The sequence below is a fragment of the Conger conger genome, chromosome 6 (assembly GCF_963514075.1).
Source record: "Conger conger chromosome 6, fConCon1.1, whole genome shotgun sequence".
Classification (NCBI taxonomy): domain Eukaryota; kingdom Metazoa; phylum Chordata; class Actinopteri; order Anguilliformes; family Congridae; genus Conger; species Conger conger.
The window spans coordinates 58,907,527-58,935,424 of NC_083765.1; the positions used below are offsets into that span (position 1 = coordinate 58,907,527).

The 27,898-nt window shown below is 41.2% G+C and overlaps 1 protein-coding gene across 6 annotated transcripts in view; it reads right to left on the reverse strand.

Moving 5' to 3' along the window:
- Window positions 1–163: 163 nt before the first annotated feature.
- The window catches only part of large2 (LARGE xylosyl- and glucuronyltransferase 2), a 178,778-nt gene continuing 151,043 nt past the window's right edge, over window positions 164–27,898 (reverse strand). For all 6 annotated transcript variants that reach the window (XM_061245633.1, XM_061245634.1, XM_061245632.1 and 3 more), the window contains 14 exons: window positions 15,314–15,495; window positions 13,091–13,380; window positions 12,633–12,715; window positions 12,126–12,249; window positions 11,459–11,630; window positions 11,106–11,210; window positions 10,844–10,956; window positions 10,477–10,602; window positions 9,893–10,048; window positions 8,632–8,795; window positions 6,933–7,211; window positions 4,093–4,239; window positions 2,292–2,487; window positions 164–1,804 (listed from right to left, as the gene is read on the reverse strand). In XM_061245633.1, coding sequence (XP_061101617.1) covers window positions 1,607–1,804; window positions 2,292–2,487; window positions 4,093–4,239; window positions 6,933–7,211; window positions 8,632–8,795; window positions 9,893–10,048; window positions 10,477–10,602; window positions 10,844–10,956; window positions 11,106–11,210; window positions 11,459–11,630; window positions 12,126–12,249; window positions 12,633–12,715; window positions 13,091–13,380; window positions 15,314–15,413 — 2,253 coding nt within the window. In that variant the 5' untranslated portion in view covers window positions 15,414–15,495 and the 3' untranslated portion in view covers window positions 164–1,606. The remainder of the gene's footprint in view (window positions 1,805–2,291; window positions 2,488–4,092; window positions 4,240–6,932; window positions 7,212–8,631; window positions 8,796–9,892; window positions 10,049–10,476; window positions 10,603–10,843; window positions 10,957–11,105; window positions 11,211–11,458; window positions 11,631–12,125; window positions 12,250–12,632; window positions 12,716–13,090; window positions 13,381–15,313; window positions 15,496–27,898) is intronic.

The window sequence follows — 27,898 nt, forward strand, 5'->3', positions numbered from 1 at the left end:
TTTTGTCTTACATCCTCCACTGCAGTTGTAATACTTTTCCTCTGAAAAGGAAAAAGATTGATTGTATAAATCAGTATAAAGGCAGTAGCAGGCGTAACTACTTTGCATTTCCAGACTGGATTTTTGTTCCTACAAAAAGAAATATAAAGCAAAAACACAAGCATTTACAAAATGGGCAGATTTATTTAAAGCAATTTTCCCCAATATATAAAAATATGATTGATTTAAGTTGACAATAATAAATAGAGAGTCTGTCACATCCCAGGCTCTGTCCGTAATGTATAGTGGTACAATCATTACCCAGTTTCACAATACAGCAAAGGCACTAGCATTTACCGCACAGGCAGGATGGGAGGAGAGGGGCGGGGGTGGAGGAGACTAAAGTGTATGGCGCTAAAGTGAATGGTATGTCATCATTTCACTGAGGTCATTACGATTACAGAGGATGGAAGGGTAATGGTTTTCATTCCGGTAACCTGACCTCACAAAAGTAAAATCTTAGACAAGTTACAGAGGATACTCTCTTTTAGTTTCTTGCTGCACCTCTCTAATCTCTTCTAGATGGTAGGTTGCTTTCAGTGCTGTGGTCAGCACTGACAATGATACAGGGCAAGTGAAGATCACACCAATGGCACATACAGAACATCATATTCTAACTTGGCACAGAGTATCTTTTCAGGCCATAATGTATGTATACTGAAGAAGAGTGACGAACAGAACTAATATGCAAACCAGGTAGTCTGGTTTTTTTTAGTAAAACGGAGATGAAAGCAGCCTGTGGTGACTGCACCAGTGGAATGATGGGTCCATGTTGCTCCACATGCTAATTCAGACCAAAAAGGTAGAATATGCCACAAAAGCTTTTGAAAATCATTCAACAGTTCTCACAAACACTCACTCTATTAAATATGACCAATAAAATTTAATTCCTCTGAGGGGCAAAAATATAATAGAAATAAAAAATAATGCAATTTGTATGCAACAGCATAATCAAAAATGTTTTTTTTTTCCTTTCATTAATCATTTACATCAAAAAAGAAATTGTTTTAAATATTTTAAATATCACGAAAATCCGAAAATCAGCCTACATTTTATTCCAGTTCCGCTGACTTCCACTTTCACTGAAAAGTCTGAGAATGAGTTTAATGCACTCAACTGTCCCACAGAATCTTCCCACAGGCTGCGGGAAAGGGCTGTAACCTGTATATTTCCAGCCAGTGACTGTTGTCGTGATCATCAACATGGGCGAATCCACTTTTTTATCATGAAAAAAGCTCCCGATTGTCAAAAAAGAGATTTGTTTTTTCAATCCCCTGTCTTTAAAGCGAAATGGCTTGCAAAGAAAATCCAACAAAAATCCAACAATTTTGGTTGTTAAATAAAATCTCATATCTGGACAGTTTGGTCACGAATTGCAGCAATCTTCCTCACGTTACTTGACATCGGTTTGTTTATTCCGGAAAGTGGTATGGGAAACAGCAAAGAGAAAAGGATATTCCAGTGATTACACTTCCAAGAGTTCTTCAGGGCAGTGGCACTCTGTCCTCAAGCCTGCTGTCAGACAGCAGTTCTGAAGCGCTGTTTTCTCCAGCGGCCACGCCCTGGCTCATATGTTCCTCTCTGCGGTGAGGTACTTGAGGGCGGCAGCGCCGTACTTCCGCGACAGGTCCTGGTGGAACTCCTCCTTCAGCGTGGTCAGACAGTATCTGTAGCTGGAGCTGGACCGGAACTTGGAGATGTCGAAGCTGGGAGCATGGGGCATGTGGACCATGAAGGCGTTGGGCAGGACCATCAGGTCATACTCCTGGGAAGAAGGGAAGACAAAGGGACCGTCGTTTTCTCAAATGTTCATTCAACTCTGGCAACTCTGCCGGGGGCAGAAAGTGGCAAATTCAGGTCACTCACTCAGTTACTCAACCAGGCCCTCACTCACACAGGGACAGTTTGCACGGAGCCTACACTTCATTGCATGGCCTCTAGAGGGCGCACTGTGGGTTTGCAGAGGATCTATATTACAGTAAAATTTTACAATAACATACAACAAAAACTGAAATATTCAATTATCTTGTCTCAAAAAAATTCGTCAAGACTATCCTGGACTATCTGGCCCAAAGGCAAGTGTCTTTGCTAGTTTCAGACAGATGCTATCCAACACCTACGCTGCTAAAGTATCAAATGCGCTCATGTGGGCAGTTTGGTCTCAAAGTGAGGTGTGGTCATGGTAATTGTGGAAATGCAGCTGAAACCGTTAAAATCCAGCCCTAGAGACTCAATAAAGCCCTCCTGCTTACCTGGGCATCGAGCTCCATGATGTGGGACACTTTGTTCCAGCCAAAACCCACAAACCTCTGGTCATATTCTGGGCAGTCCCGCCTCACCACCACATAGGGCTCAAAGTCAGATTCCCACTCCACCTTGTAGGGCGTGGTGGCCGTTCTCCACTTGGCGTAGTTGGTCGGCGCATGTCCTTTGGTCCAGACATGGTACCTAGTAAATCAAAAAGCAGAAGGTCTGCATTTCAGTTCTGGACATACAATATGGAGCAGCCTGTATCCTAGAGGCTAAGGTACAAGGTGGTTCAAGCCCGGTGTAGCCGCAATACGATCACACAATACGATCAGCTGTTGGATCCTTGAGCAAGGCCCTTAACCCCACAGTGCTCCAGGGGGATTTTCCCCTGCTCTGTCTAATCAACTGTAAGTCACTTTGGATAGAAGTGTCAGCTAAATAGCTGTAAAGTAGTTATATGTCTGCCGTATGATCAACATCTCCTATATTGTAACAGCCTTGCATGGTACATCTTTTAATTGTGTTTGTTTTAATAAAGGAGACCAAAGAGCTAAAAATAAATTCAGCATTTGAATCTAAAAATGAAAGGTGGCTCATTACTTCAATCGTATGGCTTGCATGTCGCGGTATTAGATGTAAATTAAGTTTATTTTCAGAACAGAAGTTGCAAAAACAAGTATTCATTTGGGATATGAGTAAAAAAATGCATACTACACAAGTAATTTGATTTACTTGTTTTCTAGTTCTAAATTTACCCTTGTGGGCAGTAAATGGATGCCACTATTTTAAATAGATAATAACAGAAGAGTGTTGTTTTTAATTACCGCTGAAAGAACTTTTGGTGAGAAATATGCACATTTTTCTCTTGGATGAAGTTCCCTTTGGAGAATTAAAATGCTTATCCAGTTAAAAAGGTTACAATAGCTATGCACAATGGTATGTGCCAAGTTCCAATTCAAGTCCAAGTTTTCCAAGTTACAATTCAAATAAATCAAAGAACTGGTTCATAAACATGCAATTTCTATTCTTGTAAGCTTATTTAAATGAATCATAAACCATAATTGTATCTGTCCATATCTGAGTGAATCATCCTTGCCAACCTCTTGCTACACATTTTGGTGTACTCAAACTAAGTGCAGTTCAGATGCAGTTGTCAACATTAGAAGCATTTATTCCTTCCTGATCCATTTTCCTCATTAAAATATGATCATAAAAGAATGAAATGTAGTACATCATTAAATAAATGATGCATTTATTCCAGAGGTGGATGTTAAAAGGGCAATCAAACAACAAGCAAAACTGTGAGAGCGACCAGCAATATGCTGGACTGGGAGTCTCCGGAGAGTGCTAGAAACTGCAAATGTGGGATGAAACTGAATAATATATGCTAATTGCGAATACTGCACATGTATAAAGTGATATCACAGAGGGCACAATGAAATTTGTGCTGTAAATTGTGAATGTGCTTTTACACGCTTTCACCTGGCTAAAAATAAAACCATCCCATGGGTGGATTAATTAACCTCCTGAGACCCTGCATTCTCTAACGAGGACATTACATTGTGGCTTCCCTTAGCTCAATAGAGTATTTCCATTAACATTAGGGACATTGAATTAAAAATGAAATATAACATACTTTTTGATATATTTTCAATGCAACATGTTATTGTTATCCACGACACTTGTATTATGTCAAAAAAAGTAAATACTTTTCTCCTGGGTCTCAGGAGGTTAAGTTAAGGTTAAATTTTACATTGTATTTTGTGAGCGACAGATATAGAGCAAAGTAGCGAGAGGTCTAACCTGAAGGTGTAGAGGGTCCCCATGTCCAGCATGGAGAGGAGCTCAGCTTTGGATTTGGGAAATGAGAGGCGGTAACGCAGGGTCTCAAAGGCCGGGACCACCAGAGCCTTCTTAGTGTGAGCCATGTCCAGCTGGAGCATAGATTTTCTAAAGAAGAGACCACAATAAGTGAACATGTCCATTACATATACAGTGGGGCCCAAATGTGTGAGACCACATTTAAAATCTGCAATTTTGCTTTTCATGTAATCCTGGAAATAGACAGAAACAAATTAAACAAGCTCTGCAAGAAGTACTTGAATTTGAAAGAAGAGCAAGGAGTGCTGCACAATCCACAGTCACCTGACCTCAACCCCACTGAACATTTATGGAGGCACTTTAAGCATTCAGTAACATCACAAGATTCTCTTAGGGACATTTAAAATAATGCTGGGATAACATGGATCATTAGGTTTTGCAGAAATTTGTGGAGTCCATGCCAGCTCAAGTGCACGTTTCAAAAGGGGGACATACCAAACACTAAGAAATTCTGAAATTAATGTATTTAAAAACATAATAATAACTTTTCTTAAATTGTCATGCTGATAATATAATATGTAACGTTAGTGTATTCCGTAGTATTTAAATCAAGTATTCAGATAATGTTACGCATATTTTCCAGAGATTCTATGTTAATCATGAAATAATTATCTATTACCTGAATATTAATAAATGAATGAAAGTGATTGCCTGATGCTGCCTGGAATGCAAATGAATACAGTGGAAGGGCTGACATTTTCACAATGATAATCAAGTCTCTGTATTGTCAGACCGAATCTGCAATGCATAGTCTCTGAGGTAAAACAAAAGCATTAATACAAAGCATAAAAAGATGAAATGTGCCTCAGTCTCCATGCCCACTGAATACAATGGGAAACTAATGCACAGAAATCTTGTAAGTGCTCTGTATATTTCAATAAAATGCTAAAGATACAATATGACTGTCTCATAAATGGCATCTATTGTAATGAACTATCACATTTAATGCATTGTTAAATATTTAGGCTTGCAATAGCTTAAGAAACCACGAAAGGTAATAGAAAAACTATATCAAGCAGTGAATTATCTGAGAGGCCAAAAAGTACAGTTTTAGCTTAAAAAGAGCCAAACCACCAAGGTCTCTTCTACATTGACATGAGGGAAGTCTTATCTTTGGATGTTTTCCCTGCCAAATGAATTTGACCATAGAACAGCGCTACTCGACTCCACGTCCTGCGGGCCGCAGTGTCTGCAGGTATTTGCTCCTACCGTGCGCTACACCACCTGATTTCACTAATTATTTTACTTGCCTGGTTTGGGTAATAAGCTAATTAGTGAAATCAGGTGGTATAGCGCACAGTTGAAGCAAATACTTGCAGACACTTCGGCCCGCAGGACGAGGAGTTGAGTAGCACTGCCATAGAATGTTCTTAATCAAAACATTGCTGGAGGAGAAATGGGTAACTGAAAAACTATGATGTTACCTCAGGATACTATCCTAAGTTGAGACCTGCAGATTTCTCCATCCTTAAAAACACTCTGTAGAAGGCCACTAAATCGCTCCTGACTAATTTTAAACAGAGTAGGATAATCCGACATCTGCATATGTGAAAGACTCACTAACAGGAATTTAAGAGGGAATATTTTGGGAAGCATCATTATAAAGACTATTTAGTCCAATTAGTTTAATAACTAGATAACTCACTAAAATGATTAAACATCAGCAGAAAAGCTTGTGCTAATATTGAAGAGGAAAGGTAAAAGCTTATCAGCACACAATGAAATATGATTATCAAAACCTTTTACAGAAATTAGGAAATGGTTTTACTCTGCTTAATGGCTGAAGCCAGTGGATCCACAGATAATGCAAAGATTATGTGGGGAAGGGGCAACCTTATCTGCCCACCCAGTCCCCACATCCGCCCATCCACCCCCCATAACTAAAATGCTGTAAACTGGCAGGCAACAGTTAGCACTGAGTTCATTACAAGATCATGATGATAGAAATACATCCAAATATCGAATATCTCCACTATTCAGAGCTATCAAAAGCTTTGGCAGCATCAATCACAAATAAAGCTAATTAGATATTTGCCATATTATATAGTTATGGCGGGCCATTGTGATGGAAGCTGCGGGCATTAAGAATTTTGCGATTTTAAAAATATATATTTTTTACAGTTCTATGACCCGCTTTTTCCATGTCTATGATCTCCTCCACTTTTAAGGTTCCCATGATTCTACAGACATTTTTCAACTGTCAACCTTGGTGTAGCTTACAGTATGAATTCTACCCACCCAGCCTTATAAATAGTACATGTCTCCCACCATATTGTCTGTTGCCAACCAGCCTCTATTAAAGTCAGTTTGGTCCAGGTGAAGCGATTTATATAGAAAAGGTTTTGCAAAGATAGTGCTGTAGTTCAGGGGAGATAGCTGGTGCAGTCTAGTGGATCCTTGTTCTTCTTTAGCAGCAGTGCTCCCTATGAAACTGCCAGCTTGAACTAGTTGCTCTTTCAAGCTCCGGTAGGGTTAGGAGCCCCTCCAGTCAGCCTCTCACAGATACTGCCAGTCTTAGCACCTTCTTAATTGACCCAAAATTCTGAATTATACAGTACAGAGTCATTACAGCACCTCCTGGACCCAGGAAATCAAAGCGTGGTGAGATGATATAGTGGACTGGGGAATTATCAGAATCTAAAACAGGCATAATGTCCTACTGCAAAACTAAATTAAGAAGGGAGGAGTAAACCAACACTGAGAAAAGCCTGAGAAAGTTATCCTGAGAAAAGCCAAAGCTGACACATTCAAGAGTGGCTCACCTGAGGTAATCGTAGAGGCCGTACATGGGCAGGAAGTCTACGTCGGTCAGGAACACGTAAGGTGTGTTGGCATTGCGCAGGGCTACGTTTCGCAGCAGGTTGACGGGGTAGAACTGCCCCTCCTTGTAGACGATGTGGTAGCCCACGTTCTTGCGGTTCTTGAGGACCTCAGAGGCCTGGGCGTAGCGCAGGAACTGCTGGGCCTCGGCATCCGACATGTAGAGAGCCAGGCTGATTGGGCCCTCCCAGTGGTTGCAGATGGCCTCCAACATCTGCAGCCTGGAGAAAGTGAGGGGGAAAACAATCTTACACTGATGTAGCATTCTCTCTCTGACTAACACACTATCTGGAACAAACAGTAGGAAGAACCTAGCAGAAGAGAACAGTCACTCTCAGAAATAAAGGTATGGGTTAGGCTTAGTGCACATGCTTGCTGCTTGTCGGTACAACTGTAGGTACCCCAAGCCAGTATTTGTACCTTTTTGGCTTGGAAAACCAAATAGTAAATTAATTCAAACAAAAATGTACCTCCACTCTCACTTTATTTCTGAGTGTTCTGTCAAAACAGCCATGATGTGGAAGAATTGCCAGAACATATCGGTAACTGCTGTGGTCCAGACAGGGAGACTTTAAAAACCATGATGGCACATTTCTTGCAAGAGAACTCTCTGCTTAATATCTATGTCCCATACACAGGAAGCCATTGGTTGTCAGGACTGTAGGGATGATGTTTCCATTTTTATTGCAAGCTCATGTGCACATTCTGCTACACACAAAACCATTACAATTCCTCAAGAGTTCCAAGGGAGCTAACAATGTGAAATCCATCTAGTTCAATTGGTATAAAAATAAATATAACCCTTTTAAACAAGGAGCACAGGCAACATCCTGTATGCTAAAGGTTGCAATTACAAGAGTTAAGAGGATATTTTCCTCATGACTGGAATTACACAATATCAACAGAAGGCACTCAAGACAAAAGAGGTCTGTGATGATGATACTTCAGAACATACATCAGCTGGGAGATCTCCGCTGTCCGCTGATCAGAAATCCAGATTCTCAAGCTAAAACAGCACTCCAACAGGGCAATTGCAAATCCATTTTTATTGCTGTGCTGTTTGCCAAGTTACCCTTTTAAATTATTATAAGTATTATGTTGATCAAAAAAAACTTTCGTCATCAAATCTATTTTAGTCTTTTCTTTTGACGCTTTACTCAACAGTATAATTTAAATAACTATATACGTTGATTTCTAGCCATCATATTGCTGAATTTATAAAAAGAAAGTATTATTTGTCATGGGTGGGGACCAGAGCCATCCATCTATTCTGTTTGAGAGTTTCCCGAGTGAAATTGATGCAACATCAGTACAATTCTGACTGTATTAAAGTTTCTTTTTTTGAACAAGTGAACCCTCCGACCCAAGTAAGAAGGACCAGGGGGCTTAACGTGTGGAACCAATCTAATTACTGCCCAGGATCACGGACTGATGAGCCATGCCCTTTTCTTAATGAGACCGGGAGATTGCTGCCTCTGGAAATGCCTAAGCACTAGACTGAACTCTTTAAATCCATGCAAAAATCAGACCCTTAATTGGGTGCAGAAGTAACTTAATTCATTATCAAAATAAATTCTTTATACTGCAGTCCTCTCCATTTTGCGGTGAATATCAGGAGTAGCATAGGGCTGTAATCGCGACCTGTCCATGGAGAGCTGGGCCACCAGGGTGATGTCGTTGTCATCCTCAGTGGGCGTGTACTCGTACTGCAGGAAGTACAGGTGCATTCGGTGCACGGTGATCCGCTCACGGCGGAAGTCATAGCACTGGTCATCCTCATCCAGCTCCTCAAGGGCATCCTGTAGCTGGGGCCAGAGACAGACGGACAGACAGAGGGAGGGACACAGACAGAGGAGGGAAGGTTGGAAATGGCTGGCTTGAATCTATCTGAAGCTGAGATAAACATTGGCCTGTTTTGATCATTTCATCACATGCATGTATGCACATATTTTGGCTCTAAATTCTGTGAAATGAGTGAGTGCCGATTCTTTTTTTATTTTATTTTTTTATTACTATTTTTAAAGTGGTAAGTTGTGAACTGAAAAGTTATAACCTACTAAATATCTGTCAAAAGCAATTACATTTTACATTTAAATTTTAACCTTCAACCTTACCTTTAATTTTAACCTTCCAAATAGTTTCAGTATTCAAATAATTACACTGAACTAAAGCAAGTACTTGTTTTGATATTCACTACTGATCCCACAAAACAATATTATTTGACAATATTTAAATATGAATAAGTTTAAATATATTTTAAAAATGCAAATATATTCAATGGTTCCCAAAGAAGAAGCACTTCAATCTGTTAATGAATGTAATTACTATACACTGGTTGAGGAAGATTCAAAATGAGGGGCAGAAAGGTTAACAAGAATACATTTAAACCTCCTTTGGAATCTGGATTATAATTAAGCAGCTGCTTGCTAAATTTCAGTTATAGTAGTCATGACAACTACTTCATAAATATAGTAGAACCTCTAACATACAAACAAATTGGAGATATTTAAAACAGAAATGTTGAGGTCTTTGAAATTGACATGAAAATATACACATTCTAGGAATTTCTTTGTTGTAGTAAATTAGTTATTTAGCTTACACTTTTATCCACAGGGATTTACAGTTGATTGGACTAAACACTAATGAAGGGTTAAGGGCCTTGTAAAGAGCCCAACAGCTGTGTGGATCTTATCGTGGCTACACTGGAGAACAACCAACCATCCAAGTTCCAGCCATGTACCTTAACCAACAGGCTGCCCCCAACAGTCAAATTATAATATCATTTCCAGGTTTTAATCAATGAAAAGTGTCACTCGTAATGCTTGCCCTGTGCATCACTGACAGGAGGTTGCTTTATAATGCATAATTGCATTTGCTACTTCCAGGTAATGGAGGTGCTCACCCGGACACTCTCTGAGCTGGGCTGACTGGGGCAGCCAAAAAGTTCTCTCCGCAGCAGGTTGCCATCGTATTCCAGGAAGGTCAGGTAGAGGTTCCGGAAAAACTCCACGTGTTTGTTCTTCACCCGAAGCTTCTTGGGGGAGTTCCAGTGGATGACCTGATATCACAATGTACTGTAAACATTGACCAGCAGTGGGAAAACACCATACCAGAAAGCAGGAGGAATAGAGATACTTCAACAAACTTGTACTTGGCCTTGCTGTTTGATGTTCCTGTGAATGTTCTTAGATTGATTTTGAGTTTGTTAGGCTATCAAGACATATGCCCAACCTTAGCGGTCAGTGGTAGGTCCTGTACTCCACACATGAGCGCAGGTTCATTAACATTCATGACTTCTGGTTACCATACCTCCCTATTCCCTCTGGGCTTTATTACAGCCAGCTCATATAATACTTATGTGCAATCAATAGACTGGACTCTGGTACCTTCAGTCTTGACTTGAAGAGGGCAAATAGATCAGCTTGTAATGTGCCCAGTAACCTAACAACTATTGCACAATGTAGAGTGATTGGACCCTGGACCTACCTTGAGATCTGACACCTCGGTGTAGCACTGCTCCGATCGGGTGTGGTCAGACAGCTGAACATTCCAGAAGCAGGGAAGTTGATGGACCAGGACAGGGTTCTGTTTGATGAATGCATTAAAAATATCCTGCAAACAATTTCAAGAGTCAACCATTAGACAAATCACACATGCCGCACTATTTCGATTTTGCATACAGTATATACATTGTGATTAGGCAGGATTAAAATCATGAACATGATCCCATAGTGATGTCAATATTTTGGCATATGCTTTAGTCCAAATTGGTGAAAGGTTCCATAAAACATGGCGTCTAAAAAAGTCAGCTTAATAATGGGATGGGTGTACAACATTAAGGAGGGTAACTGACCTGGTCGGCCAATGAGGTGGAAAGCATGCTCATGAGCTCCCTCTCTGCGGTCAGCCTCCACATCTGTTCCCAGCCAATCCTGCGCAATCTCTCCAGGAGGAGAAGGATAACACCTGTGAGGGAACCAAAGATTTAGAAGATATAAGCACAACTAGACTTCCTTCAAATCACAATGCAATTTCATCTATCTGCTAGTTCAACCCCCCATTGTCAGCACAAATGTCAATCTGTCCTAGCAATATTGCTATATCTAATCACGGACCTGTGTTGAATCCTCGTCCTAAGGCTGGCCAAGGTTTGTGGTTCTTCCAGAGGTTCCCCAAGTACCAGTCACTCTGGTTCTCCACCAGCCCAATAACCTGCTTGTCTGGAAAAATAAAAGGTTCTGAGAATGAGGTCCACAGGACTTAATCTGTATATCACCTGTCATACCAAGTAATTCCATCCCAAAGTCAGAGACAGCATCTTATACATAATACAATACAAGTCTTCCACAGTTAGTACTTCGGAATGGCAGCAGCCATGGCTGTGATTTTATATGGAGAACAATGACTGACAAATGAGCACTTCGCAATCTAGGCAAGTGTAAGCAGCAGCCAGACTATCCAATCACACCTGTGAACTTCCTGAAAATTGCCCACAGCTCAGCAATATCTGTAGCGAAGGTGATGTCTGTATCCAGGACGATGACCTTAGTGAGGTCAGATGGGAGCGCTTTGGTCAGGGTCAGCTTCATTAAGCCATATATCCCAGAGTAGTGCTTATTCGGGATCCAGGCCACCTCTGACTGCAATTGAAGAGAGGCCATCATTAGTACTTGGCCGTTCACATATATAGTTCAACTTCTCAAGATTAAACATTTCAGAACAAAGAATGGCCTTTGTCATGGCCAAGTAAGTAAAGCTTAGAATTTCTTCCTGGGCACAAAGCCATGTAGCATTCTCTTCAGACTAAAAGGTACTAGAGCTTTATTCAGGAATTCCTTCTCTGCAGAAAAATCATCTACCACCACTAATGCTATTTAATCACATTTGTTTCATGGCATGCGGCAAATTCACATAATTAGTATTAGAGCACATTGACAAAAAAAAAGTCTCTCTCTCTCTTTCATCTCTTAAGCTGAAGTTCACATCAGGTGAGTGCTCTTCAAACAAGTTCTCTGGTAACTAATTGGAAGGAATCAACAGAGATAAGCGGAAGGAGTGGATCATGAGGGCAAATTGTGTTGGTCCACACATAATCTAAAGTTCAAACAAGGCATTAATGAAAAGGGGGTCATTACCTTCAGCTCGTCCGCGTCGTAGAAGCTGACCTGCACTGACGGCACCATCCAGGACTGGAAAAGGGAGCTGAGGATCTGATTGGCCACGGCGTCTGTGATGAAGTGGAAGTGGAGCGGGTTTCTCCTGGGAAAATGGGAGGAACAATCAGTCTGTGACTACTTATTACATTACAGGCTGTTTCTTTGGAAAGACTGAGTGTTAGGGGTCTTGCGTGTGTACTTTCGTACTCTGTACTTTGAGGATCTGTAAGTCTGTAAAGTGCTTGACCTGGGACCTGGAAGGTTGGTGGTTCAAGCCCCAGTCTAGCCACAATATGACTAGTGCAGCAGTTGGGCCCTTGAGCAAGCCCCTTAACCCAACATTTCTCCATGGGGTATTGGCCCCTGCTTAGCCTAATCAACTGTAAGTCACTTTGGATAAAAAGTATCAGCTAAATAACTGGAATGTAATGTTAGGGTTACTATATTAGGGTTAAACCAACACCATGATTGGGCCTGCACGCTCACCTGTGGAACAGAATGGACTTGACTAGAGTGACCACGTCTCGACTGGCATTGTGACCGGCACACACACATGCCACGTGGATGAGCTGGGGACGGAAAAAGAAAGGAAGAAGTTGGGGTTGCTATATTGCTATTGACATCGATTCTTTCTAGAATCCCACACGGCTTGGACTATGAGTTGCCATATGAACTCTTATCCTTCTCAAATCCAGGTCTGAGAACATAATAGGATATACAATAAAAAATATTGATTTTAGAAGATAATTAATTCAATAAACATTTGCCAAATTTGACACATTGCCCAATAAATGCAGTGTTATATAATTAAATGCAAGTGTTACATATTCATCACAAACACAGCATGGAAAGAACTTGTATTCGTCCCATTTTTAAGACAAATATTTAAATCCAGACACAAAAGATTTGTAGAACAGGTGGGCGAATCTCTCAGCAGTGCCCACCTCACATCTCTCCACCACTGGCTGCCGAACACATTCGGTGTGATTGGACCCTTCCTCTGCTGTGTTTTCCCCATCCTCGGGCCCGGTGTCTGCTGATGCCACCCACTGCTGGTTGCCGTAGTTCCCCTCCTGGGCTGGCGCCGCGGCTCCAGGCGATTGGCTGAGTTGCTGCCGCAACTGCAGATTTTCCTCCTCCATTTCCCGCACCCGCGACTCCAGCACATAGCGGTCCAGGTATCGCGGCTCAGACTGATCAACTAGGCAGGGGGAGAGCAGCAGGGAGCGCCCATCTGGAGGGGACAGGCAACGACATTTCAGTTTGGGCACTTTCAGTTAAAGTTTAACTTTGAGTTTATGCTTCCTTTGAGAGCAGAATTTAGTGCACCTTTCCCTTGTGATATTAGTCACCACAGTAGCTCTATAGAGAGTTCAGGGTGTCATGCACTGACAGCCTATGAAAAGCGACAAGTGTGGTAATGAGTTTTTGTCACGTTTTTAAAAAGGTACAGGAGAGCTGATCTGTAATTGATAACAAAATGAGGATGTATCCAGGTGAAAATCATGGACCAAAAAATGTAATGCCTTGAATGTATGCCTTAAAAAATATTTCTTTAGGAATGTATGTAAAGATTTTCACACGTAGCTTCCATTCTATACTAATACTATACTATACTTGTATTTTAATAAGTAGCTATTTGCTATTTTTAAATTTTACAGAAGTAATTAGCGCTCAAAATCCCTCCACTCTTTTTTTGAACTGTAATTCATTTCTGTGGGAATAATAACCTCCTACACTCTCGTTTTTACTCTTACTCAACACAAAAGAAATGGGAGACTAGCCTCTCTGAAAATGTCTTATTAACTGATATTCAATGGGGAACAGATTCCTTGTCTAACAAATCTAATTAATTTAAGGATAAGTCATGCAGTTTCCTTTGCATTCCATGTCAGTTCTGGCAGAACTTCATAATGAGAGCACAGTCGTTTTTGGCATGTCCTTTTCAATAGCCAGGTGGAGGTTAGTCAGTTTGTACTTAGGCCAAACTTTTCATCTTGGATTGCTGATACTTTGTCAAGACATGTTTTCAGTTTAGGACCTAACACAGTTTTTTCTAGCTACTCTGCTTAAAAGCAGTTCCCTTTTGACCCCTGGAGCAAGAGGGAATCTGGAAAAATGTTCACTATTCCTAAACAGAAGGAGTTCAGGGCACAGATGATGATGATGGTGCATCCCACTCACAGTGAGTATTGCTAATGGTGAACCCTTCCTCAGAAACAAAAAGCTCAAGCCAAAGGTCTTTGAGGTGGGGGATGTGGGAGCTGACTTCAGTAAGCTGCCTTCAACACAAAGCTCAGGAGATGATGAGTCATATCCAGGGGAGAAACCTTTGAAACACGAGGGAGAGGCCTGGAACTGGGCTGTAGAGGCCAAGGAGAATGTGACCTGCCTTTTGCTCTTCACAATGTGAAACAGTATCTAATTGTCATGTTTTTCTAAATGTACAGCTTAACATTTCAGTGTGTCCTATTGAATGGGGTAGTCATGAAACAATCAGGGTTTTATAAATTAACTCATGAATTGCATTCTGTATCCAATAGACAATATTAATCATACAGCTTAGTCTTGACACATACACAGGCTTTGGTAGGATTTAATATATGAAGTAGGGAATTAAAGTAATACATTAACTTCAGTTAGCACTCTTTTCTTGCTACACGATCTGATAGATTGATTACCAAACCATGATTTAGTCCATATTGTAAGGACTGTTAAACTGGCTATTCAACACACTTACAGTGACTGCTTGGTACCTACTGTAATGGTTAACCTTGGGGCAATGGGCAACCCTGGGTTCCTTAATACATAAAATGTTTATGCAGTTGCTTGAACAGGAAGTCAAACATAAAGTGAATCCATTCTGCAATGGTATATGTTTGTGCCCATAACTGTTTGAGCTATGACTGTTTGTGTGCCTGTGAATTTCCGGTGATAGCTGGAGTTGTTGTGCAGTCTTCTACGTAGTCCCCTGCACAGGTCAAATACTGAACTGCAGAATTTAAAGAACAGCCACTGTCTGGATTCTTTTTAGAGGGTGCACCTACTAATTTCTCTGCAATGGGACAATCCTATAATTGTGATAGGACATTGCAAGATTTAGCAGTGTAGCAGGAAAACTAGAAAAACGAACACAGTGATATCTGGCAGGGCACAGTGATACTCACTCTCCAGGTTCCCGACAATAAGGTACAGCCACGTCAAAAGCAACACAAAAGCCACAGATGCAACCAAGAGCTTCAGCTTCGCACGGCAAGGGCAGGGCATTGTGGGAAGACGAGGGTGTGAGGATGGGACGGTGTTCAGGTGGGGCTCAGTCCCACTCTGGCTAGCTGCAGCATCCTATCATCTGCTTAAGGAGAAACAGAAACACAAAACAAGGAGTGGGAGTTAGCTGTTCTCCCAAACTCACAGTTATACATATAATACATTTTATTACTTTTTGGGGAATCTACATTAATATAGCCTATGTACAGTACATAAGACATATTTACACAGTCAGTCCAAACATTGCATTAGGCATAGCATGAAGTTGTTATAAATATTAAACAAACCACTCTAGGGACAACTTAATGTGCACATAAAAAAGTAATGTTATCGTGCCATAAATCATGAAAAGCTATGTTAGAGGAGATGTAAAGTGAGGTTCTATAGCATTGCACATAGAAAAATAGTTTTAGCACATTAAAATGTTTTCATATGGAATTCTTGTGTAGTGCATACGAACATACATTGAATACTTTATATCTTAGCAGTGTCCCACATAAGATATGTACAATATTATGTGACGCTGCCGGATTATATTTAAGATTAAGTGTTTCAAACTGGGTTATTTGAAAGCACACGTGTGTGACGAGACCTGCTGTGACATATGAACATGGCTTTCCTTCTCTTACATAAGATGCTTCCAGAAAAATGCATCTATGGTAGAGCAAGACTGTTATTTTTTAATTAATCAGCTGTCAGAGCAGCCTGAGGGCTGTTGAAGAAAAGTTAGCCAAAGGGCCAGGCCAGAGTGTGTTATATGTTACATATGTACATTTTTGAGAATTGTTTTTCATGTATAAATATAAATATATACATTTTGGGGAGTTATTTTATTTGAAACACTATTGTGTGATGCCCCAGTGTTTACATGAGGATTACCATAAACATCTGACCCGAAATACTCAGGATAGGATCTTCATTGGGGCTTGGCCCATTGCAATTGAGATTTTAGATGTTGGTCAAATGTTTTGGTGTGCTTCTTCAAGCAGTCAAGCAGGATGAAGGCACAGAATAGTGACATTAGTTTTTGGCAAAGGAAAAAAAATGAAATGCCATCAGTATCTACAGCACCTAGACCTTTCAGATAGCAAGATGAAAACACCATTCTGGTGCCAATATGATTGAATGATTTCAGTGCATAATGGCATTATGTGGCACAACCTGGTCCCACTCACACTGACTTAGAAACCATGTCACCCTAAGACATTCTAGATGACATCTTTATGCACTAGCTCTGAATATTTATGGAAATTAAATTTACTTTCCTTACTTTCCTTAACCTGAAGAGTTCTGTGGAACACCAGGTCATGGTCAGGCCATAGGTGCATGGGTTGAATAAAGAAATTCTCCAGACAAATCTTATTTCAGTCCTGCCACATTTCCTGAGGGATAAACACCATAACGAATGTCTTTTCATCTCATTTTTGCCGATATCCTCGTACAGTAAGAGGGCTAAATTCAAGGGGGAGGTGGAGATAAATTGCCATAAAAAAATCCAGAATTGCGTTTAGCCACCGAGACCTTTAACCCTCCACCCCATGCCTCCTGCCCAACCCTTCCCTTCATGCATGGCTCACCACCTTAATCTGATCCGGAGAGTCACATCTGAGCCTGGCGATGAGGAAGCAATTACGAGGTGGCATTTACCATCATGCCTCAGCCCAGTCTCGGACGGCCAATAACACTTCAGATGCCAGTCTGCAGCAACGGGGTCCCTGTGCCATTAGCACCTGACAATGTTTTCATTTGGCAGCACGTCACCTCTGCGCCAACACCGCAAAGACCAGTCAATATTAATAGGGTCCTTTTGTCACAAGTGCCGAACAGTGCTTCTTTCTTTCAAAAAAAAGAAAATCTGAAAATGAAAGCAGCCAGAAGAAAGTATATGCCCAGGTTGCCTCCCTGCCAACAGCCCACCTTCATTTCTGAAAAGAATAGGCTTGTCGCTGAAGTAGCGTTAAAAGACCGGCTATATAACAGTGTTTATTCCAGAGCAGTGGTTACAAGGACAACATTTTAATTAGAGGGAGCAATAGACAATTGCCCCAATGAATCCAAGGGCCATTGCTTCAAATTCGAATGCCCTGTTGCTTGACAGTGCAATCAAATTAAATCCCAGCTGTTAAAGGCTATGTTTGTGATATCCACAAACGTTCAGCCTGCACGCCGTCCTTATTAGCGACATCTGGTCATGCAATGTTTGTTTCGCTCCCCCTCCCCGATAAACGACGGATATTTGTGACAGGGAAACCGTCGTGCGTATCTCCGGCGGTTGATATTATTCGCTGTTTAAAAGTATTTTGCGGCAGGCTGGTAAAGTTTAGCATTTTAATCCGGGCTCTGTGCTTTAAAGCATGAGGTGTTAAATGTCACCCCCGGGATGGCCCGCTGCTCAGGAAGTGATAATAGTAGGCAGGAGGAAATGGACTGAGTAAATACATGCCCTCAAATCCTAGCGCAGGTCACCGAATGGCTCCGGAGTTAACCGTCTCTCCAGGAACCCATCGGCGCAACCTGGAAGGGGCCTCTGGGAGAGATTCCGAGTTTACTTTGTAGGCAAAACTTGCTCCAAGCCTGGAATTAATTTATAGAGTACAACTTCTCAAAGTCTGCAAAACTGTCATTGGTCCCCCTTTTGCTATATATCTTTCTCTCCTGGTGCAAGGGTGTTATTGCACACATTTCAATGATAAAAATGATCTACTGCCTTTGTGCTGACCTGATATTACAGAAACCTCAGTGATGTCCATACGCATTTCTACAAGAGACACTTCTCTCTTCATTGTTGGAACTTCAGCTTGAAGCAAAATATGTATTTGTTTATTTGACTTATTCAAAACCACTCATCCACATTTTTAAAAGGTCCACTCATAACAAATCACAACGGTCTACAAGTACTGTGTGCAAATGAATAATCAAATTGATTACATGCATAATTCTATTGTGGTTTACAATATATTTGTACTGCAACCAATGACTCTTAGAAACATTCTGCAAACATGAATTTTATCTTCCCTTTTGGTTGCCAAGGTGACTATGCAAACCCCTTCCCTAAAATCCTAGAACAGTGGTCTTCATGCCTAGTCCTGGAGAGCCGCAGGGTGTGCTGGTTTTTGTTTTTGCCTTAATAGCAGCAACCAATTTAGACCCAAGAAACCGGGTAAGGTGAGTTAACTGTGTAATAAAAAGCTTTCACTGATCAATTCAGTGCTGAGTAACAAAAGGCAGCACTTTCTGCAGCTCTCCAGGACCAGGAATGAAGACCACGGTCCTGAGGGTTTTGTCCATACTGGGGAAGTGGCAGCACAGAAGGTAATCTTCAATAGGCCTACTCCAGATCCTATGTTCTCCCGACTGTTACTGATGGCTGTGCGGCTTAAGACAGGCTAGGGAGGAGGAAGATAGCCAGGTGGGAAGCGCTGATCTGTGACTGTGGCCAGTGGCTTAGAGGTGGAGGTAGTGATGCTGAACAGCTAGCACCCAGCCAGAGCTAGCACAGTGGTTCATCCAGGCCAGCAGCAATCTGTCCAGTATGAAATCAGTGGCTGCCAGCTACCTAATATGTAACATTTCTTTTGTTTCTGTATGTGTAATTGACCAGAACTGAAGAGGTACTTACTCAATAGCCCTCAACAACAGATAAAGAGACAGACAGACACATTCACACACACACAAACACACATACACACATGCACACCACATTCAACTACAGTGCATCACCAACCGTACTGTTGTTCACTTGGGCCTTTTCTAAGGGGGTAGATGACAGGGCTCATTCTACATTCTATGCCTAGGTACACGCTTATGTACCCACTACAACTAAGGGCTAATACTGTTTATTAAAGTGTCATTTATAAAGACATTATGAGGGTTTCTTAGTGACTCAGCCAATATATGTCAAAAATAAAAAGGCCACAAACATGAAATATTATTATATAATTAACATTTATTGCAGTGTCTCTTTGAAACTAAAGATTGCTGACATCCTACACATAGATTTTTCCGCAGTCATCTAATGCTTCATTACACTAACGCTACGTCATTTATAGTGGCTGACAAGTGTCTAAGGCAGGCAACTACTTCAATAACAATAAATAAGCCATTCATAACTAACATTCATAAATGTTAATATTGTAATAACGCATAAATATAAAATGAAAAAGTAGATGCACGGTGTACAATAGATGCCTCTGCTGTGAAACAATTTGTACTGTTTCAGGGGCTCGTCAGCTGCAGGCTATGATATGAAGCTCTGCAAGTTGCTTGTGTGTACGTTGCTTTCTCCAACTGGATGCACACCAGGGGTCATGCTTAATTTATTAATTTGCTTTGTGTTTCTTTGTCAGTGCAATTAGTTTGAGAGCTTTCGCTGGCGAAATCTGGAATGCATTCAAATAATACACTCCGGAAGGCCCCCACTGGCAGAGTGCCTTGCTGCTTCCTGCTAGCATCACGCAAACAGATTTTCATTTTTAAAGTAACTTTCAGAAGTGAAGTAATGTGTCACAGAGAGGAAGCGGTATTTGAGCCTTCAATGGGGGAATAACAGGCCGGAATAGGAAGCACGCTGATATGGAAGATGGGCAATGCCACAGGGTGAAAACATAGGGTTGGCACAGCTACAGGTACGTCTATTTTAATTGCATTTCAAAATGGATGCTAAATAACTGCTAAACGGGCACTGTGACTAACTCTGAATTAACACTATGCAAACAAAATTGTAGTTTTATTGAGTTATGTTTATCAAGAATAAAGGGCATAATTATTCGACATTTACCTTGATTTTCTTACGTCTGACCCAAAGGATGGCACCATTGCAACAACAGAAGATTTTAAAGAAAGTTTCTGAAAATGCAGCCTAGTCCCCGGCCAACAAACGGTACTTAACCTAACTAACCCGACTAGCAAAGTACCAACCAAGCCCAGCCCAGCTCTTCTTCAGCTGTCTGACAGGAGAAAACTAAACGATGGCTTGGCTTCTGGTCATTCAATCATCTCTCCCTCTCCACCTGATGTGTGGTGAGCATTCTGGCACAAAATGGCTGCTGTTGCATCACCCAGGTGGGTGCAACACATTGGTGGTGGTTGAGGTGTGTTTGCCTCTCATCACTGTAAAGCCCTTTGAGTCGCCGGCAGTGCTATATAAATGCAAGAAATGCATTAATTAATATCCTAATGAATAAAAATGCTTCACCAGCCTGTACCTTGAATAATTTATATACATTTAACATATCAATACTATTCCTTTTTTATTCATTTTTTTGTATTTTCTCCAGTCAGATTTCACATTTTATAGTGCCAGTGGGCAGTCACTGCGTTAATGAGACGTGCACAGACCTATAGCCACTCACTGCGTGTTACCAGACATACCTTCACCCGATAATCAGAAGCCATCATCAGCCTAGGTTAACAATGTGAGGTGTTCAGTTGCACCACGTCCCAGCATGTATGAAATTAAATGGAGCCGTGTCAGTGCCCTTTATCGCAAAAGACAACCAGAATACCCAATTACTCTGAGCTGAGAGATGGAAATATAATCCTATTGACCGGATAAAATTCAGCCAGTCGACAAACAGCACAGATGTGTGATGGAGTAAGACATGCTGATGACAGCAACAGACAAATGAAAATAGGGACACAGACCTGCTATCTGTGTTTGCCTTTATCGTGTGCTATTTGTAGATAACCATGAATGTCCATGGTGTAAAACGAGATATGCAATGATTCGAACATGACAAGGTTTGTCATTTGTGCTAGGAATTGGTGTGATGTATATCCAGGTCTGATATAGGCAATGGTCTGGAGAGCGTTTTTCATATGAAGTCCCTTCGTAATGGTAATGGCTCTTAGAAATCATTCAATTTGTTACTTGCAAGAAGAAAACGAACTGTGATGTAATCAATTACGAGATGTACTCGTAGCTCTAAGGTTTCAGCTTGTGTCCCGGTAGTGAAATTGTTTTTGTACTCCTGAATGAGTTTAACCTGCAATTCATCAGCGAACATCCGACTGGGTAATGCGCTAAATGTAGCTTGCAGGGATTCACAGCCGACACTCCGCCATCTGGTAAGCAAATGATAAAATGATCAAAGCAAATGGCAAGCAAACGATATTAAATCACAACAATTGGCTGATTTAATATTTCACTCGTGAAACTGACAACCAGTTACAATCGAATGTATTTTCCCTCATTGGTGCCAAGGTCAGGAGGCATAATGAAATGACTGGCCAAAATCACTGCTTTGGAAATGGTTTCCTACAACAGAGCAGCGATAAAGCTTGATTCATGTTCACTTTTATCCCCATTAAAACCAACACTTACTGAGCTGCATTTCCTTGTCTATCAGGGGCTATTTCTTCAAGCGTAGAGCTGTTAATGCACGGAATGGCTTTCCAGATCATGTACAGTAGCCGAAATGGAGACCTTTGAAATTTTCAGCACAAATCTTGGCATGGGGCTAGTACTCTCAAATTGACACGCCTAGATGGGCTTAATGGCCTGATATTGTAATCAAGCAGTCTTACATTCATATTCCAAATATGGTAGCTGTTCTTTTGTAAACTGCTCTACTGATACAAATCTTTATTGATAAATGTATCCCAGTGGTATGCATGGGTAATAATAATAATAATAATAATAATAATGTGTTATTATTGTTATTGTTGAGACTATTTGGGTTGTGAACTTATAGGCCTCTATTCAATAAGCATTGTCTCAAGGCGGGGGAAACACTAGTATTTCCCCACACTTGGCTGTACATGCAAATAACTATTATCCATTGAAAATCGGCATTGGAAATGCTCCGGGCTTGAAGTGCTCTTATAAGGCCAGGGGTGTGCACTCTATTCTTGCAGGTATGACACTCTAACTCTTCAGTATTTTCCAGAGAGACTGCTTCAAGTAAACAAAGATATTTTTGGTCTTCCCTCTGTCCTTGTCTTGTACACCCCCCCACTCTCAATCTCTTCCTCCCTCTCTTTCTCCCTCCCTCCATTTCTCTGCGCTCCACAATCAAGACCTGTCTCTACCTGCACTCAAAATTATACATAACATACATAACATAATGATAAGAAAAGGCCAGCAATGCTCGCCTTTTCCTGCCACTAAAGTGTACCTACTGCTTAGTCTGCCTAAAAGCCAAATAGTATGTAGCTGCATATCAATCACGGTCTAGAAAACACCCAGTGTTTCTGCCTCCACTACATGGCCTGGCAAGCTATTCCACACAGAGACCACACACTGTGTGAAAAAATGCTTCCTAATGTCTGTGCGGAATTTATCCTTTGCTATTTTCCATTTACACGTGTATGTCCCCGCCTTCTGCTAACCGAGCTCATCCTGAAGAATCGCCTGTAGTTCACCACTGACACATACTGACTGCATGCAATTACACTCCATACACAACAGGCCCGGAATGTAAAGAACAGCAGAGGAAGGGTGGATGGGGGAAGCTAATGGGCCATTCATTCATTCAGCTGCAAAATCATCGTCTGGATCCTCAAAATCTGCCCGATGCATTAGCAGCACTGAGAGATGTAACACAATAAGAGAGAGGTAGCACCAGTCATTGGTGACAAATGTGATTGATGCAATAAAAATATGAAAGATTTCATTGAGATTATATTACGTAGATTCCATCCACATACAGTAATAACGGAAATTATTAAAGAGAGATGATAAAGCCTCATCATACAAATCATACAAATATTCAGAGCAGTCTTTTACAGACAATATCTGACAGTATTAAAATACATTTACATTATATTGATAATCACCACAATTTGTTAGTTATGTTTTTGAGGTGTATTTGATCATATGCATGCATCTTTATACAGATAGCATTGCTGGCTGTCAATGATTTGAGTGCAATAATATCGCCTCAAGTGGCATAATTGCAAAGGCAAGTAGAGTCTTTAGCATTCTTTTATCTGACAAACAACATGTCACTGAAAATCTATTTAATCTCCCTGATTGTTGTTTTTACCAGCGAACCTGACCTCGCAAGATGAACCATATTGTACGTCATACGACGTTCAAAAAAGAGAGACATTACATTGAATTCCAGCTCTTTAGAATACGTTCTGCTAATGACCTGATTCCACAAATCCTTTTACTGTGAAATTAAAGGGGTGACAAATCATTTTAATTGTCTTGGCCTAGCCTTTCCCGAACATCCTCCCTATAAATGCAGACCGTACCTTTTTAGCAAGCCATTAATCAGAGGGAAAGATTTCACTGATTAAAAAATAATCAGCCTCACGCTTCCTCCATTAAAGCTGCCTCTGATAAGCAAGTCTAAGATAATGAACTTCTTTCCAGTTTGACCTTGGGAGCAGCATTTCCAATAACCATTCATAAGGTAAAGGAGAGTAAATACTCAATCAAGAAACACTTATCCTTGTCTCCCCGAAACCTGATTACAAGTAATTGTGGATGACATGGAAATGGAGCCATAAATTATGGAAATGGCTTTTTTTTTGTGTGTGAAATCGGTGCGATGGTAAAGTGCCCATGATAGCTTGAATTGTCCTCTGCTTATTTTAGGTAAACTGATACTACTGCCAAAATTAGAGGCCCTTTCATCAAGGCACTTTGTTCCCCGTGGAGATTGTGTACGTGAACTGCAATGTGTCGTAGACACAAACAAAGGTGTTTTTAAATTGCTGGTTCTCTCTGTCTACTGGACCCGCAGCTGCGGAAAGGACTGCTGTATAATCTGTGATAATACCAGTGAGGAATGTTGAGTGGTAGGTGGCAGGGTTTAGGTGAGAAAAGAGAACAAGTCAGTGCAGCTGCAAAGCACTATAATTACAAATGACCAGCTACACCATAAAGGTAGATGAAGGTTAGTCTCTGTCTCTCTCTTCTCTCTCTCTTTGTTTATGTCTGGGGCTCTTTCTCCCTTCTCCCTCTCTCTCTCCCTCTCTATCTCACTCTGTCGCCCTCTCGGATGTGAGATGAATCAGAGATTTCGGCTCTAAGTTTATCCCAGAGTGTGACAGCAGAACAACCAGGAGCTCATATCTTCAAACCACTGAGAATCATCTGTTCTTTATCTCACTCTGACATAGTCCACTTGTCCTTTCCACAGCAAAACCCTGGCTAATCTACTTCCACTACTCCTTCAGACACCCGGAAATCTGCCACAGTCTTCCAAAACCCCTGTCAGACCAAAGAGACCAAGCACACCACTTTCACAGGGGAAAAAAATTGGCAGGCCATGGTTTTCCGCGTATTCAATTTCATTCTCCCTCAAAGACAGTCAACCTCTGCAATCCTCTCCACAGTTGTTAGGCTGCATTTTCAGTTCACATATAACTGAGAACGGGAAACGATGGGCCTTGCTGTGTACTTAACCAAATTAATCTCCTTAGGTGTTACCCCTAATCTGTGTCTCCAGGCTCCAACTACAAATTAACCACCATGAACGGCAACTGAGGTGATATCAGCATACACGCGCTCTCTCATGGAGTTCAAATAGTTATTTCCAACTGAGGGAACCCAGTAAATCTGAAACGCACAATAAACAAGTCACACCATGTGCCCATAATAATTGATATTGCATCAAAATCGGTGTGGTAAGAAAACTAATAGGGGTGTAACTCTGGGTCTGTCTCTAATGCGCTTTTAACGAGGTCGCTGCGGAGGATCAGACCAGTAATGACATGCAAGGGGTTCTCCGTGAAGCCCCCAAACACACTGACAGACAGGAGTCTCTGGCTCTCTGACCGGGGAGAGCAGATGGCGGTGCTTATACAAAATGGCTGAAACAGGTCTAATGTCCCCCTCTGCCCCTTTTCGTCTCTGTTTATTTTCCCTTTTCTCCTCTGAAAAACCCATTGTACCTCTGTTTAGTACTTTTCAAACACTGCAGCAGACTATACATAGATATATATACACTCACTGACCACTTTATTAGTTAGACCTGTACACCAGCTTGCTCATGCAAATACATTCACTGACCACTTTATTAGGAACCTACTTATTCATTATTATCGAATTCGATTATCTAATCAGCCAATCGTATCGCAGCAGTGCAATGCATAAAAGCATGCTGATATGGGTCAGAGGCTTCAGTTAATGTTCACATCAACCATCAGAATGGAAAGAAAAGTGACTTTGACTGTTGAATGATTGTTGGCGCCAGACAAAGTGGTTTGAGAATTTCACAAACTGCTGATCTCCTGGGATTTTCATGCACAACAGTCTCTAGAGTTTGCAGAGAATGGTATGGAAAAACAGTGGAGAAGGGCCAGACTGGTCAAAACTGACAGGAAGGGGACATTAACACAAATAACCACACATCACAGTGGTGTGCAGAAGAGCATCTCTGAACACACAATATATCAAACCTCTTAAGTGGATAGGCTACAGCAGCAGAAGACCAATAAACCACTCTGCATGGCGTTGACTATGATGAGGTCCATAAGGTACAGGCAATGGTGTGGCTTTTTGGGGAGAAAATATCCTTTCTTTCTATCACAATTGTTTGTGCCCTATATTATTTTGCTCCGCAAATTTGACTCAAAGCTTTGCCTCTTGTGTTACTGCTAGGCCACCGAAACCTGGCTGAAGTGTGTGCAATCCTCCAATGCACTCACTTGTGCACCGATGACTATCTTGCACCCTACAATCTATATCGGATTAGAGCAAAGCAACGTATCTCTCATTGAAAACAATTGGTAGTCTGTGAACTCCTGACCTGTCCTTGGGCATGATATCGCATTTATCTCAGCTGCATATTGAATTGCATTGAAAGATAAAGATTTGACCCATGTCTCATTGTGTGCCATATCTATGCATTTATCAGTAGCTATAGCTGCCTACTCATCTAAAATAGACCAAAATATGGGTTTATCCAGTAAAGAAGATCTAAAATCAACTGTCACTTTTTACCACAGTGAGAACATGACAGGCATAGAGAACAGCTTCATGCAGGAGGCTACAATTACCCAAGCGTGCCAGGCGACATCGATGACTGACCTTTTTAACCACAATGTCAAAGTCATTATGTCCTCCTGCCTTGTCTGTGGTTTAATAAAAGTCAAGCTGCCATTTACACCTGGTGCTATACTTGAATGAAATGTTTGTCCTAAATTGACCAAAGCTCTGCTTCTTTTCAATGACTGTTCTGCTGCAATACTGCAGACAGGCATTCTGAAGCCAGTTCATGTGTGAAATGAACCAAACTGTTGGTAACCATGTTGGCAAACGTTTTTATTCATTTTGAAGATCATGACTAATTTTAAATTTTAAATTTTAACCATTTCCCTGCCTAGAGGGCAATCTAATGTGTAAATATCTCAAAAACTATTTACCGCACACCCATGGTTGAAAACTTAAATTAAAGAAGAGGTTTGTACCATTCCGAAGATTGAACAAATTTATGTCGAAGCATGTACATACAGTGTACACAAAAGGAGATTTTTTGATGTAGAGAAATGGCATCAAGGATTGTTAGAATATGCCTTTTATTGTCTGAGTCTGTGACCGGGTCAGGGTTGTAAATCGTTAGCGTGGCATGGGGGAGCCTGCTGTTTTATTGCCCTGCACTGCAAATAAGAAACTGATGAGAATTACTCACTATGTTCTCACTAGTGGACAGACTTTTAACAATCTGGCATCGCCATTTTGCAGTTTCATTACGTCACAGTTTTTTATATGATATAAATATGAATGCAACAATAATTTGAGACATTGACGACTCAACCGAAAGGGGGCAGAGTGGATGGGTTAAGACGGCACGGTTGAATAACAAAGCACCTTCTGCATTCAAAAGAACAAACATAATGGAAACAGAAGGTGACTTTTTCAATAAATAATAAGCAGTATAATAAGGGCCATACAAGATTGTAAGGAACTTGTAAGTTTTTACTCCAGATGAACCATCTGCTATGCTAGCCCATTGAGAAGACTAAAGAGATCAGCAGGACTATTTATTCATTCCGCTCTGCATGACGCTTCATCTGGCGGTAATGGCTAATGGTGCTGAGTCATACCCAAATTTACAGAAGACACAATCAAAGTGGCACATTTCCCCAGAGCTGCAGGGGGAGACAGAATATAAGCACATCTGTGAGCTGAACTGCGCTGAGGACAATTTGCCCGTGAAGCCCATGTAGAGACTGAAGGCATTGTGCTGCTGTATATTTGTCTGAAAGGAAAGGATTTGGGAATGAGCGGTGAACTACAGGCTGTGCTGACAGAATACCCATGTCAAGCTCCTACAGTCTACCGCAAGCATTCTCTAGACATACCTGACTTCCATAAACAGGGATTGTGCAAATTCTGACTCCAGTTAATTACAACATAGAGAGGAAGCTGGTCCATAAAGGCCATCCATCCATCCATCCATTATCTGAACCCGCTTATCCTGAACAGGGTCGCAGGGAGGCTGGAGCCTATCCCAGCATACATTGGGCGAAAGGCAGGAATACACCCTGGACAGGTCGCCAGTCCATCGCAGGGCACACACACCATTCAC